The sequence below is a fragment of the Spea bombifrons genome, chromosome 8 (genome assembly GCF_027358695.1).
Source record: "Spea bombifrons isolate aSpeBom1 chromosome 8, aSpeBom1.2.pri, whole genome shotgun sequence".
Lineage (NCBI taxonomy): Eukaryota > Metazoa > Chordata > Amphibia > Anura > Pelobatidae > Spea > Spea bombifrons.
This window is the reverse complement of record NC_071094.1, coordinates 4,449,372-4,464,271: the sequence shown is the minus strand read 5'-3', so window position 1 is coordinate 4,464,271 and position 14,900 is coordinate 4,449,372. Positions and strand designations below refer to the sequence as shown.

Sequence of the window (14,900 nt, the reverse complement as noted above, 5' to 3'; positions counted from 1 at the left end):
AGATCTCCTCCCCCAAATATCTACCTCTTCCCAGGACCTATTTATACCCAGGACTGGATCTATAACAAGGGGACATCCTCTACGGCTGGAGGAAAGAAGGTTTCTACACCAGCACAGACGGGGGTTCTTTACAGTAAGAGCGGTGAGACTATGGAACTCTCTGCCAGAGGAAGTGGTAATGGTAAACTCAATAAAAGAGTTTAAAAGGAGCCTGGAGGTGTTTCTTGAAAGCAATAACATTACAAGTTATGGATATTAGGGATAGAACGTTGATCCAGGGATTTATTCCCATATTTGGAGTCGGGAAGGAATTTTCCCCCTGGTATGGGGCAATTGGCATCTGCTTCATAAGGGTTTTTTTGCCTTCCTCTGGATCGACACAGTAGGGACACAATATGTATATAGGTTGAACTTGATGGACTTTTGTCTTTTTTCAACCTTATGAACTACGTTACTATGTTACCATCAGACACCCAGAATGTACATTTTTTCACCCGCATGTAACTTGTTTTACTTGGGGAAGAGAAGGTCACGCAGCAAACCCATATGTTGAAAAAAATATTTCCCTCTTCACCGGTTCTTTCTATATCGGCTTCAGAGCAACTGGCAAAACCCCCGCAAGAAAATGCCCTTTAAAAAATACTCCATTATATACATAGCGGTATTTCAAAAAGTGAGAAAAAATGTTTCTTATACGTATATTATAAATTATATCCTGTATTACATATTTTATATGTTCCTTTTTTAGTACAGGCTGCCTACAATATTTCTTCTGTAAGAAAAGGAAAAAAAATCTTAATTTTTTATGTTTTTTTTTTTTTTTATATTTTTTCTATATATTTTTCCCCATTAGCCAGATGATTTTTTTATGTATTTTTTTTTACCCCCGTACCTTCTCACCTTGCTTTATTTAAGGTATGGAAGTGGTAAAAAGGTACTTACGGTTCCCCATGTCTGTAGGACCAGGATATTCCAGAGGGAAAGAAGAAGCTGATGAGAAACAAATGATTGTTTTTTAAAGGAAGGTCGCTTGGCTAGTTTTCCAGTCTGCCGGACCAGCAGCACCTGCCTTCCAGTAGCTCGCAGGCGTTGGGAATTACCATACACGTCAAACTACTCTTCTCCGTTGGGAGGGCAGTCACCTAGTAGAAAGCCTCAGGCATTGTGTAATGCTGCATTGATTGAGCAATTCCTTACACTGCATCCTTTCTTCTTCATATTATAATCTTTTTTTAATCTTTTTTTACATAGATTTCATCTTGTTATAAATTGATGTATAGGAAGCAATGGGACAGGTGAGAGGGGAGGCTGTCAAAGGGGGGGGTCAATTGCCCCCTGGGCTGCCCTCTTTCGGGCTACTATCTGAAGCCTTTTCTATAAATCTGTTTTGGACAGCATGTCGCCTGGACCACTTGGCTGCACCCCCCCCAGACCAATTATTGCCCCAGTTTGGGGGGACATTTTAAGTCACACATGATGCCCAGTGGATTGCAGTTTTTTTGAGTGTCCTGGACAGCATCTTAAACAAGAGAGGCTTATTTGTAAGTACTTGTCAGGGTTCCGCCCTACCACCCTGGACTATGTGTTAATTATTTATTGTGATGTCTATCTGCAGCCACTAGTGGCCACCCTTCCCTTTCTAATGACTCGGACAGCGGAGCCCCATTACCTGGGTTTAGCCCTGCCCTTATATACCTGCTCTGCCCTTCAGTCTGGGCATTTGCATTGTATGGCTTGGGTTCCTGTTAGTCTGCTTGCAGCTAAAGCTCTGAGTACTTCATTCTGATCTCCTGTGTATGACCTTGGCTACGTTCACGACCCAGATTTGTGTACCAGACCCCGGAGTGTCCCAGGCTTGCCTACCTGCCCAGCCGTTTCCAAGCCGTGTGCCCTGTCTGAAGGCTTCCAAGCCGTGTGCCCTGCCTGAGGGCTTCCAAGCCGTGTGCCCTGCCTGAGGGCTTCCAAGCCGTGTGCCCTGCCTGAGGGCTTCCAAGCCGTGTGCCCTGCCTGAGGGCTTCCAAGCCGTGTGCCCTGCCTGAGTTCTTCCAAGCTGTGTGCCCTGCCTGAGGGCTTCCAAGCCGTGTGCCCTGCCTGAGGGCTTCCAAGCCGTGTGCCCTGCCTGAGGGCTTCCAAGCCGTGTGCCCTGCCTGAGGGCTTCCAAGCCGTGTGCCCTGCCTGAGTTCTTCCAAGCTGTGTGCCCTGCCTGAGGGCTTCCAAGCCGTGTGCCCTGCCTGAGTTCTTCCAAGCCGTGTGCCCTACCTGTGGGCTTCCAAGTCATGTGCCCTGCTTCTCTACAGTTCCTCTGTCCTCGCTACAGTTCTCCTTTATTCTTCAATTCCAGTCCTGCTTTTCTGACGAGACCAACGACTTATTAAGGTTTGGGTCTTTACAGCAGGAAAAACTGGCAGACTAGACGGGGGCCGAATGGGGGCCGATCTGCCGGCAGATTCTATATTTCTAATTCAAACTATTATGACCTGTCCAGCCCTCCTGCTTTCATTAAGAAGAATGTACGGGTTAAAGTCCTCCAAAGTTATCTTGTTTAAACAAGACTTATATGGTGGTCATTGACAAAAACAGCTTTGTTTAGTTATCTGTAGTGTTTGACAAATTGTAGAAATTGTAGAAAAACTGGTCGATGGAATAGAGACTGTTTAACCCCTTCAGCCCCGGGGGGGGTTTTGGTATCTTAATTCCCAGAGCTATCTTTGACAAATGTTTAATTAAGATTCACGTTTGATGAGCCCACAGGAATTACACAAATAGAACAAATGGGGCTTTTGTTTAAAACCATAGAAACATGCAGAAAAATAATAATTGTGAGTGCTTGCATGTAAATGTTCTTGGATTCCGTAGCGCTGTTACGAGAACTTGAAATCACACACTGACAAACGTATGAGAAAAAGGAGAAAAGGCCCTGCTCTTGTGAGCTTACAATCTAGACTTGGGGTCGTTGTGGCTAATCTTTCCCACCCCAGCTATTCTAAACTACAGTTCCCGTGTTGCGCAGGTACATGCTGTTCTGTAGCTATTACTACTGTGATCATACGCTTGTTCCTCCCACCAGAAAACCCCCTTCTCCTGAACCAACAAAGGCAGGCAATGGAGAGGAGGTAAGGGGGTCTTGAGGTAGGAGAGGAGAAAGGTGGGGGATAGTTTACCCCTCCCCCAGGAAAAATGCTGACGCTGGTAATACTTTTCCAGTGGTCAACAGGGCATCAAGTTAAGTTAGCCTAGTATAATTCATCTAAACGGAACCAATAAACCTTAGTACATCCAACACGCGTTGTAAAGTCTTTATTAATTAACAGCACGTTCCCTTTATTTTTCCTCCTACTTTGCATTTCATTCTTTAGCTCGATTTTCTCCTTCGAGCATACATATATTTTTTCCGGTCTATGCACATTTTTATTGAAATACACACCGAATTTTTATTATTTTTCTCGATAAAATGGTCCAAAAAAGTCAGCCTTTATTTGAATCTTACTCTAGTCTCCGCCTAGTGGCCATGTGTGGAATTGAAATTATTAGCAAAAATCTTTAACCTAGAATTGAACTTCTCTTTTATCTGTTTTATTATTTTTTTATCCATGTAGCGCCAACAATCTCTACAGCGCTTCTCACGTCCGCACAGTAAAAGGTTATATCATTTAAGACCTTTTCTTAGTCTTCCACAATGTTTAAAGTAATAACAAATAATAGTGTCAAGACTAATGTGCGATTTATACACTATACACTCACACACACCCACTCGTTCTAACACACCATAAACTTCTCCATCATACCCCCTTATACCTATACCCATCACACCCTTACCTTGCCATTCTTTTACCCACTGTGCTCCTGCCTCCCTGGGTGGCATGCTCCAAGTTGGCCTCTCTTTGAAGAATTTTGGACCGGCTCATGGGGGCAATAGCTACCTGCCCCAAGGCCAGCCTTTTTGTTCATAAGAAATATATGGGGCTTTTAAAGCGCATCTGTTACCCCCCCCCCCCTTAATGGCCTTCCTTTTAAAATAAACATAGCCCCCTGATATTATTCACTATGAACCAAAGGCTCCTATTGACCTATAAAATATGTTTTTTTTTTAATTCAAGAGAAACATAGATGTTAATATTTTACGCTGAATTTTATCCAGCGATACATTGTAATTGTTTCGTTGTGCGCTGTTGGAACAATGTGAAATTTGGAACAAAACTGAAAACCTAAACTAAAAAACGTAACTTTATGATAGATGTAACATGTTTTCAGTTTGAAAAATAATCCCACTTTAAAGCTTTACTATTCCAGTCCTCAAGGGCCACCAACTGGGCACAATTTTTGGGAGTCCCGGCTTAAGCACTGGAACGGGGTCCGGACTGGCCATCTAACACATCGGGCAAATGCTTGATGGGCCACTGGCCGAGAGCACCACACACTCCCCCGATCTGCCGCTCCAGGCATTAAAGTTCCGGGGCCGCCTCGCCATTGCCAGTCCGGCCCTGACAGGCATCTCAATAAAAAAACATTACTAAACCACTCATTTTCAGGCATTAATATAGATAGATTATGCTTTAGTAAAAATAGACAAACGCATCTTCTTTCAGGTTTAATAAATTAAGATTTTTTTTATCAGCATTTTATACGTGTCAGTACTACTCCGACACCGCCTTAGCTTTTGACTTTCAACATCTAGCAAATTGTGTATAAACAGTACAAGATGACCAAGACGAAACTCTTTAACAACAAACATTACAAGAACCTTGAACAAGAACCTTCATGACCATGAGATATCCCACCGTTGGCCACACACAACAGATGTCCAGGTATTGTTGAAGGCATCTAGGGAATCCACCCATGGAAACACTCCTTGGTCTACAACATATAAATATATATATGGAATTGCTGGCCAAAATGATAAAACAGTTACTAACATTGTAGGCCTTTTAACTTTAATAAGCCCATTTAATAACAAAAAAGATATATATAATGTAACTATGAGGTCTGAAGTTTTGCTACAGTACATTTTTTTTGTTCTCATGGAACGTCGCAGTCTGTCAATCCAGAAAAGTTCTATAAATAAGATAATAAACACATTGAGTGGGATTGAAATGTTGTCTTGGGATTCCGGATTCATCTTCTGTTCCGGATCTCATCGTGGTTTTTTGGAACAGCAACAAATCTTCTTCTTTTCAGGAACTCTGGAACGCCAAAACTATTGTCCCATAGATACTCGGGAGAAAGGATCTTGGTTGGCTTGTACTGGAGCAAATACTTGTTTAAATAGCTCTCGTCGTGCCAAATAGCTTCGATGTTGTTCTGTTTGTCTGTCATCATTGCGTTGTGACAGAAATTGGACAATTTATAAACCTCTTCTACTTTACCTCCAAAATACCCCCCCGCGTAATAGAAGTCCCCCTCGTCCAATGGAATATAGGCTTCAGATTTAGGATCTCTTTCGTAGGTAAACTTATTACGAGGAGATCCATAAAGACCAGGGTGCAACGTTCCAAATAAATCGCTCAAGATCTCAACTCCAACGTCATCGGTGAACTTCATGTCAACGTCCACGCAAACCAAGTAGTCCACCTCATTGATGAATCGTTGACGGGAAAAGTCACGAATCATCTCCATCCGCCTCATGGAGACCTCCTGCCATCTTTGGTAGCTTTGAACTTTAAGAATAATTAATTTTCGGCCGTCCTTGAGTGCAATATTGGCTTGGTCAATGTCCTCAACTCGATCTGTGAATATGTAATAGGTGACATTGTGTCCCAGCATGAAGAACTCTTCGGCTGTTTCGATGAAAGTTTTGACAAAACTTGTGTATCTAAGGGAAATAAAATGTTTAAATTAAAACGGGAACCAACTTGTTTTATTTCTAGTATGAGAAAGAATGGAATGACTCGGTCTTAATCACACAACAGACTTTCTTACTCATTGAAGTCTATAGAGGAACGAACTTCATTAGCATTGCCATAAAGCATCAGCTCAGTGTGGTGTTTGAGCCGGTAAATTCACTCAGTATATCACATGAATGACAGCGATGGCGGCCTCCGGCAGATAAAGAGGGTTTATTGGAACAAAACGAGATAAAACCAGGTTTTTGTCACTGTAAAGTAGAACAGCCTCCCGGCAGAAGTGGAAGACATTAGTACAATAGAGGAATTTAAACATGTTGTATTAGCTATGAACCTATCACTGGATAGGCCGCCATATTGTAACTTACTTTTTAATTGCAAAGACCGTAAGCCCAACTCGGACGCCTCTCCGTCTGAACTGATCATTCAGTATATCAATGTCATAGGTTCCGTTCCAAATAATCAGTGCAAGCCACGGGGTCATCACTTGCACATCGCTTCTCCTAAGAAAATAGAACACATCTTCAGTTAGCTTAGGAACGGGGAAGACGCCAGCGTTCCCAGTTACATATGCCCCCCCCCGTTATGTTTCCCCAGTATGCTTTACTGGAGTGCTAAAACCAGCCATGGCACTTTTAGGCCAGTGGCGGCCACGCGAGCGACCCCGTCGGACAGAAACCATTTCGCTGGTCTGCCCGACGGCCAGCATAGACCCAAAACTCTCCATCGTGTTTATTTATGATACTTATTCATTTATTCTTTCCCAGAATCCATTGCTTTGTCAGGCCAAATGTTGGAATCTTTGTAGGGAACACTTTATTGTCATGTGACGCCAAAGCAGACAGCGATAGGTTATTGCCATAGAATCTAGAAGAGCTCCTTGAGTTTCTGTGTTCTCTTTAATATTTCTTTGTGTAACATACTAACGAGGGTAATTAATGTCTGCTACCTGCGTCCACCCTTAATCCCTTAGTTGTTGGTCTCGTCTTAGATTCAGGAGCCGTATGTCTATCCCATGCGCGTTTAATACCCTCACTGTATGAGCCTCTACCACTTCTGCTGGGAGGCTGTTCCTCCGATGGAAGGCTGTGCCATATAGTCAACATGAAGCCAGGAGGATCTGGACTCGATATGGGATGGAGAACCAACCCAAAGTACACAAAAAAAAACAATGTACCTAGAACTGGGTCGGCATCAAGGATAGAACTTTAGGTTCTAGATGCATAATTGTCCAGAACCATAGCTTATGCTCTAGCACAACGCGCACTGACAACCAATTAAAACTCACCATAGCTGGGTGGCTTCAGGGGTCGGATACTCCCTACTGAAAACCAAAAATAGATGGTTAGAATAATTACATATAATTCACTGATATGGTTCGGGGGAGGGGTTAATGCGACAATTTCTGAAAAAATTCCACATTTTCTGGAAGAATAAAAATCTGGGAATAAAAATTGTCATTTTTCTTTATCGGTATTTGGAAAGATAAATACGGTTATTTCTCTACAGCTATGACATTTCTATAAAAGTTTTTTTGTTTTTTTTTTAATCTAAATTAAAAGTTCAATTTTAAGCCAAAATCAAAATACGTACATTGTCCTGTTTTTTTTTTTTCTTATTTTATCCCAATATTTTAACTGTTGAATAGCACAAAAAAATATATAAATTGAATAAAACAAAAATAAAAAATATATATACTATTTAGCTGATTATGTCATTGTTATTGTGCTTGTTATAAAATAATATAATAATATATGATAGTATTTATAATATAACAATATAATATACCTATATATTATTATTTAATGATTGTGTTTGTGTTTTTTTTAAAAACATAGCACCATCGTATACCGCAGCGCTGTACAATGGGTAAGTATGACATAACAAGTAGTGTATCACAGTTTGGAAACAAATGGTCCAAAGAGCTTACAATCAATTTTTGTGTGTAATATGTATTTTGGGTGCATAATTCTCGAGGGGGGGGTGGATTGTGATTCACTAATAATTCGCAATTTGGTCAAGCGAGCAAGAATTATTTGGAGAAAAAATGACTAAACTCAACGGGTTGGTTCTGCATTTGTGTTATTATTTGTTCGCTAATGTTAATAGTTATATTATTATTAATAAAGGTTAAGGCGAAGGAATGAGAGGAAGCCAACGCTAAAGCTACTTACACCACCTCGATACAGGGAATCGCCCCCTTGGGATTCGAGTCGATTCTCCTCAGGCCGTACCTGAAACGAGATTGTGTTGGAGAACCAGGTGTGAAATATTTTCATAGAACCTGCTGGCAGATCGGCCCCCGTCTAGTCGCCCGTTTCTCCTGCTGTAAAGACTCAAACCTTAATCAGTCGTTGGTCTCGTCTTAGATTCAGGAGCCGGATGTCTATTCCCATGTATGTTTAATACCCTCACTGTATTACCCTCTACCACCTCTGCTGGGAGGCTGTTCCACTCATCTAGCACCCTCTCCATAAAGTAAAACCTCCTTACATTCCATCTAAACCTCCGACCCTCTAGTTTTATTTTATAGTCTCTTTTTCTAACTATTTCTCCTCCAGAAACGCCTGCCAACTCATGTTTGACTACAGTAATATCTGTCCTTCACCTGCAAAGTAATTGGGAGCAAAGTACGTAACAGTGGCTCTATCAGTCTACTGTTTAACTTGATGACTTTCATTATTGAAGAGGTTTTATGGTTCTCGTAGAGACGATGACATCATACAGTGACGATGTAAGCTACCCTTACTATGGGGAGAGGGCTGGAGGCTGATAGGAGATCATTGTGTATCGGAATTTGGTTCCTGCTCTTGGGAGGTTGGTGGTAAATGTTCTGAAGAATCGTAGGGTTGGGCCACCCCGGGAATTTCCCAGGAATAATAATGTTACACGTATATAATTTAGAGCTGCGCAGTTGGAAGAAGAATATGACCGGTTTTAAGGACTCACCAGGTGAACGAAATTAAAAGAAGTATCACAAAGAATGAAAATACGCCCGCTTTTTTCCGAGAGACCTTCTGCCCTACAACGCAAAAAAAGTGTATATAATATTTTATCAGATTATGTAGAATAATTCTGAAAAACACATACAATGATTTGTTTCAGAAAATATTTGTACTTCCTCCTCGCCGTCTGCTTAAAACGAGGTATTAACCAGCAGGCAACTCAACAACCAAACCAGATTCGGTGGGACCGGCCGGTGTCCTTCAAGCTTGCGTAGGGTTTAGCTGCTACAATTTAACAAGAAAAGTAGGAATACGCTAATTTCTCTAAAAAAAAAAAGGGAGAAAATCGCAGTCTTTTCAAGAAATGTCATTCTTACCAAGTAAGTTATCAACCCCAGACCTCAAAAGACGAGCTGCTTTCGTTAGGAGGCAGAACGAGGGCTTTTCAACAACGATTTTGCCCCATACCTTTCAAGTGTGCCTACGTCTACTTTAATTACACAGAAAAAAGACTTAGTTCACATTTCATATTTTATTCTTTTTTGACCATGGAAAAAAAAAAAAAAAAAAAATATCAACAAAAAAAAGATCTTAAAAAGAGGTTAATGTGTCAAGAATCATCCGCAGGCAAAAAAAAGACATTGGATACATCAATTCTTCTTCTGGAAAGTAACAAAATATCAGGTTCACAGGCTTCTAGAAACCTGCCTGCATATTGTTCCGCCGGTCAGTCTTCGTGCCTCCAAGGCATGGATTGAAATGCGCCGGGTGTCCACACCCTAATGCTGATAGCACATGATGTAATTGTATATAATAATGCCCCAGACGTGGCCAGGGACTTTTGCTGCCGTTACGAGACATGAGGAACACATGAAACACATAGGGACACCTTTTGTTTTTATTTCAAGAACAAGTTGAGTTAGGTGGTCTGATCAAAGAGCATCAAATATCATGGCCATTAACTTAAAACAAAGGACAATCATGCTCTTTGTCCACAGAATTAACGCTTTTCTTTTGTGTTTCAGATTTTTATTCTCTTCTTTTTTTTTTTTTATTTAATTTACATTTTTTTTGTTATTTTTTTTTTTTTTTTTTATATTTTAGACTATTTTACCCACAGGAAATTGAGATCTTTGTAAAAAAAAAAAAAATAATAAAATAAATATAAAAAAAATATAAAATAAAATTGATTACGGTATCTAATCAATGTCTTATCAAGAAGTTCTCTCCCTTCTCCTCACCCATCCTTACCAAGGCTGTATGAACCAATCAGCAACTTATCAAGAGAGAAAAGAAGGGAAAACATAATTTAGCCGTTATGTGGATTTTCTTGGAATTTTTTTTTTTTTTGGTGCAAAAAAAAGTAACATTTTGACTAAATTACCGATATTTTTTTAATACTCAAGGTGGCGTAGCAGGATTTTCAAGTCCTGGTTTTTCTGCGTCTATCGTAGGACGATTCCAACCTACATCGATTAAAGCTCGACGTCCCAGGGTGTGTAAATACAGGAAGAATAAATGTTTAAAATTTGATTACCATCTGAACGCGATATTTGTTTGCGTTCATTCAATATCGGGCTTTGCCATGGAAAGAATGTTTTGCATGACGGCAGGACGGATAGGGGCTGAGACGGTTTCCACGCCACTTAAATAAATATATTTCTAACTATAGCATTATACTCTCTACCGGCAGCTATGGGGTGGGGGCACCCTCCGTCCTGCCCCTTCTTATTTGTTCAGGTTGTGCCTTTACAAAAAATGTTACTTTGTTAACTTTTAATAAAAATGGATTTGATTGATGGTTTTTTTTTAAACTGCTTCTTGGTGTTGATGTTTTAACCAACCTGAAAGACAAGTTTAGCAATTATTATGAAGGTGACTTGTAGAGGCGAGAGAATGTCGTCTCTAATATATATTTAGCCAGTGATGTTATATGCCCCAGGATGGTGGATACAATGTTTCAGCATTAAACAGGGTTGCCACGACATCAAGAAGGGAAAATTCAAAGTGTAGCCACTGAAAGTGGGTTTTTTTTTTTTTTTTTTGGGCAAAAAGCAGAAAAATCAAGGTTTTTTTTGAATAATCCTGTTCTGCTCCGCTGCGTACATGTATGGAAAGTTCTTCTACTGATTTAAATGGTAATGCTTTCTCAATGCTGATTGGCTGCTTCAAGCCCGACTATGGAGGAGGAGGGCAAGCATCTGATTTAGTAAATCAGACCGCAATATGCAAATATGGGCGAACCAGCGCACTGCCAATTAAGGCAAAAACTGGCAAATCCGGAACATATAAAAGCAAGAAGAACCTTGATCAGAGAACTACAAAACAAAAAGTATCTCCTGGTGCATCAGCGGCGTTCAGGCCAGTATTACGGTACAAAGAAAAGAAAAAATGTCCCCCCAGGCAAACAGTTAGGCTAATGAAGGACTGCCAAAGGTGTGCTGGGTAATTATCTATAAAGGACCTCGTACAGCTTATCTTACAGCAGGAAAAACCTGTGAACGTAAAGGACCTCTGAGGTCAAAGCCAACAAAAAGGCAGTAGTGTTTTGCAAACCGTTCTTTGTAAAAACCTTGTCTTTCTGCTAAAAAAAAAAACAGCTTTATGGGTAAGACAGGCGTATAGAACAATCGCTTTCCGAGGGCAAAAGGCCAGGAGGCATATATGGTTTCCTTCCGACGCTTGGTCATGCAAACAGTAATCTCTTATTGACAGGCAACAATTTCTTACAACAGACAGCGGGGCATATAAAAAGCTTTTTACGCTCTGTATAAACGCTTAAAAAAAATTAAAATATAAAAAAATAAATAAATGTGCATTCAAGGAATTTTTTTTTATTTTGTAAAAAATATTTCCTGCAGGAAAAGTAGATGTTTAAGCAGTATAATAAAAATGTTTAAATATATATATCGTTTTAAAAAATATATGAAAAAATATAAAAAAGTAAGATTTGTGCATTCATTATATAGAAAAAAAATAATAATAAAAAATATTTTATAGTTCGTAGCATCTGCCTCCATAGAGAATGCCCAGGAAAACATTAAGAAGCATTATCAGTGCTATAACACAATCTATTTTTTTTTTCAATGGCCTTATGACAATTAAATTTTGATTTATTACATATAATTTTTGCTGAATAATATATATATGATTAAACATATTGAATAGCATATAATAAACATAGCAAAGCATTTAGTAATTTTTATATAAAAAGGAGCAGCAAACACACATATACATAGTATCAGATTCAACTTCAGATTTTATAATAGGTGCAGAAAATTTAGAATTTGCCGGTGAATTTCAGATTTATATTAAATAATATAATATAAATAACATCTGCACCTATAGAAGTCTCCTATATATTGCTCCAGGAAGCACTGAATCAAAGGAGCCGCTACATCACAAGGGGTAATTGTTATTATTCTACCCTCCTGGATATGCATTTAGAGATTGTTTGGAGTATGAATATTTTTTTGTTATATTTTTTTTTTATCCCTTTAGATTTTTTTCACACCCTCCCGTGCGATTATGTACGAGAAGACAGGGGTACTTACGTTTGTCGCTATGCATTGTTACAGCGTTCCAATGCGATCTGAGCACAGGTAGGAGTGTACAGGTACACGGGCTCTGAGTATATGAGTCATGTGACTAGGTTGGGTTTCCCCCTCCTCCCTCCCCCGATGGATATAGATTACACCTGGGTCTGTCCGCAGGTGTATATAAAACCTAAACACTAAAAGGCTGAACCTCCCTTTTCCCAGAAGACACAACCGAGACACCTGCTTTTGTCGACAGCAAATGTTTGAATTCGAGTAAGCGCTGCAAGAAAACAAAAAACAAAATTAGAAAAAAAAAAGAAAAAAGAGGGAAAAAAAGAAATTAAAGGTTTACAAAAAACATGTCATTTTTTTTGCATGTTTTTAGAAATTACCTTAAGAGGGCACAGCTTTGTCGATTCAGGGGTACAGATATTTGGCCGTGTTTTAAATTTTTTGACCCCCTGAAATGTTGAAGTTTGGCAATTTCGGTGAAAATCTGCCAAAGTAATAAAATTCCCAAAGTGAAATATCTATAATAGCAGCCAGATGATAAAAGCAATACCATGTCGACAGATGACATGTTTGTGAAAATTTACCACACAGAGGGAGTTTTGTTTTGTTCTTCAATGAGAGGGTGGAAGATAAGTGGAACCGTCTCTCAGCAGAAGTGGCAGAGGGTGATACAGAGAGGGTATTAAACATGCATGGGGAAGGCATACGGCTTCTGAATGTACGACGAGACAAACGACTGATTAAGGTTTGAGTCTTTACAGCAGGAGAAACGGGCGACTAGACGGGGGCCAGCGGGGGCCGATCTGCCGGCAGGATTTCTTATGCCCCTTCGTCTTACCTTGTGGGGGGGATAATATGCGGAAACTAAATGGAGTGATGTGCAGAAATCGGGGTAACTCGCTTATAATGGGTGGATCATGCAAGTGGCCGGGGCGTCCAACATTCCAAAAGCCTGAGGGGGACACTTTTTTTAGGGGGGGTGGTTAGAGGCATGGCTGGGGGTGGGGCTTCCACTTTTATGTGACTTTGTGCCCTATTTATTTATTCCTAGAATCCTAAGGTATCTCGTGCTTCTCCTCATCATGTGAAGATTGGGGCCACAGTGGAAACCGGATCCCCCAACCGTCTACACACCCCTAAGGAGCCTCTTCCCTCCCAGGCCGAAGCCTCAAGGAGCGCCGGATCTTCTTTCCCCTCTGCACCCTAAAGGAGGAAACCATGGAAGCCTTCAGGGAGGGATGGCGGCCAAAAGGCCCAGCCAACCCCCTCACAGACGAGTTTTTGGGGACCCGACCCCACTGTGCCATTTTTCAGTGGAAAAACAAAAAAAAAAAGATGTATATATTTCAACACATACATACACAAAAATAATAGAAACAAGAACATGAATGTGAGGAAAAAAACATTCCCAACCTTCCATACCTTAAAACCAGGCTTCCCCCTCTCACAGATACTCATTAATCTTAGCCAGAATTTACATAACCAAGTGGGGCATTTAGAATAATGTGCTTTTTTTTGCCCCGTTTAATTTATAAAGCCGTTTCCTGCTGTTTCTATACACATTATCGGGGCTTTTAGGGCTGTAGAACCCTGCGATCCCCTCATACCCAGCAAACGTTCTGACTTTGGGTAATTTGTGGAAAATCAGGCTTGACAGGTTGCAGGCGGGATCATTCTGTGGGTCGCCTCGCTCACAAATTCTTTATTTTTGAGAATTTGACACATTCTGCGGGTAAAGTGTTTTAATCTTTCGTGCAGCGAAGAAGAAAGAAATTAATCGTTGAAATAGCTGTAATCCACCAATGTTTGTTTAACGCCATTGCTCGTTCCTCGAGCTATTTAAAAAAAAAAAAAAAAAAAAGAATAAAAAAGCCCTAATCCATTTAGAACAATGAGATTTCCCCTCCCTGGGACGGTGCGGGGCTTGCAGTTGCGAGAGAAAGCCGTATTCATTCGTTCCCGTGGTTACCTTGTATACTGGGAATAATATTTCATAAAAAACAGGTATGACCAGTCTGTAAGAGCCGAACCGTGTATGATTTTTACCAGCATTCTGTGAGGACCGGGTCCCTCCATGCCCTACCTTGCATTCTGTGACAGGGTCCCCTCCATACCGTACTCTGCATTCTGTGAGGACCGGGTCCCCTCCATGCCTTACTCTCCATTCCGTGAGGACAAGATCACCTCCATGTTCCTACCTTGCATTCTGTGAGGACCGGCTCCCCTCCATGTCCCAGCCCTGCATTCTGCGAGGACCGGATCCCCTCCATGACCCACTCTGCATTCTGCGAGGACCGGATCCCCTCCATGTCCTACCATGCATTATTTGAGGACCGGATCCCCTCCATGTCCTACCTTGCATTCTCAGAAACGAAGGTTGGAATACAGTAGTAAGATGGCGCACGAGCCAGGATACCACCAAGTCCTTCAATAAATCCAAAATAAAGAATCAGAGACTCAGCACTCGAGTGGTTAGGTGAGTCTATTTCACACAGGCATCGTTTCGACATACACAGCCTTGCGAAAGACTTGTGTCGAAATGTTGCCTGTGTGAAATAAACTCA

The 14,900-nt window shown here is 40.7% G+C and overlaps 1 protein-coding gene across 1 annotated transcript; it reads right to left on the bottom strand.

The window, feature by feature from the left end:
* Positions 1 to 4,950: 4,950 nt before the first annotated feature.
* Positions 4,951 to 14,487, bottom strand: LOC128503244 (histo-blood group ABO system transferase-like). Its single transcript, XM_053473283.1, has 5 exons — positions 14,420 to 14,487; positions 8,015 to 8,074; positions 7,129 to 7,164; positions 6,209 to 6,343; positions 4,951 to 5,809 (listed from the first exon to the last, which is right to left on the bottom strand). The coding sequence occupies exons 1-5, from the start codon at positions 14,485 to 14,487 to the stop codon at positions 5,113 to 5,115; spliced, it is 996 nt and encodes a 331-aa protein (XP_053329258.1). The 3' UTR covers positions 4,951 to 5,112.
* Positions 14,488 to 14,900: the final 413 nt, after the last annotated feature.

Coding starts and splice junctions, on each gene's coding strand:
- LOC128503244 (XM_053473283.1), bottom strand. CDS start 14,487: ATGGAGGGGACCCGGTCCTCACAGAATGCAGAGTACGGTATGGAGGGG. Junction 8,075..14,419: donor ACCCTGTCACAGAATGCAAG/GTAGGGCATGGA, acceptor ATCTCGTTTCAG/GTACGGCCTGAGGAGAATCG. Junction 7,165..8,014: donor ATTCCCTGTATCGAGGTGGT/GTAAGTAGCTTT, acceptor TTTGGTTTTCAG/TAGGGAGTATCCGACCCCTG.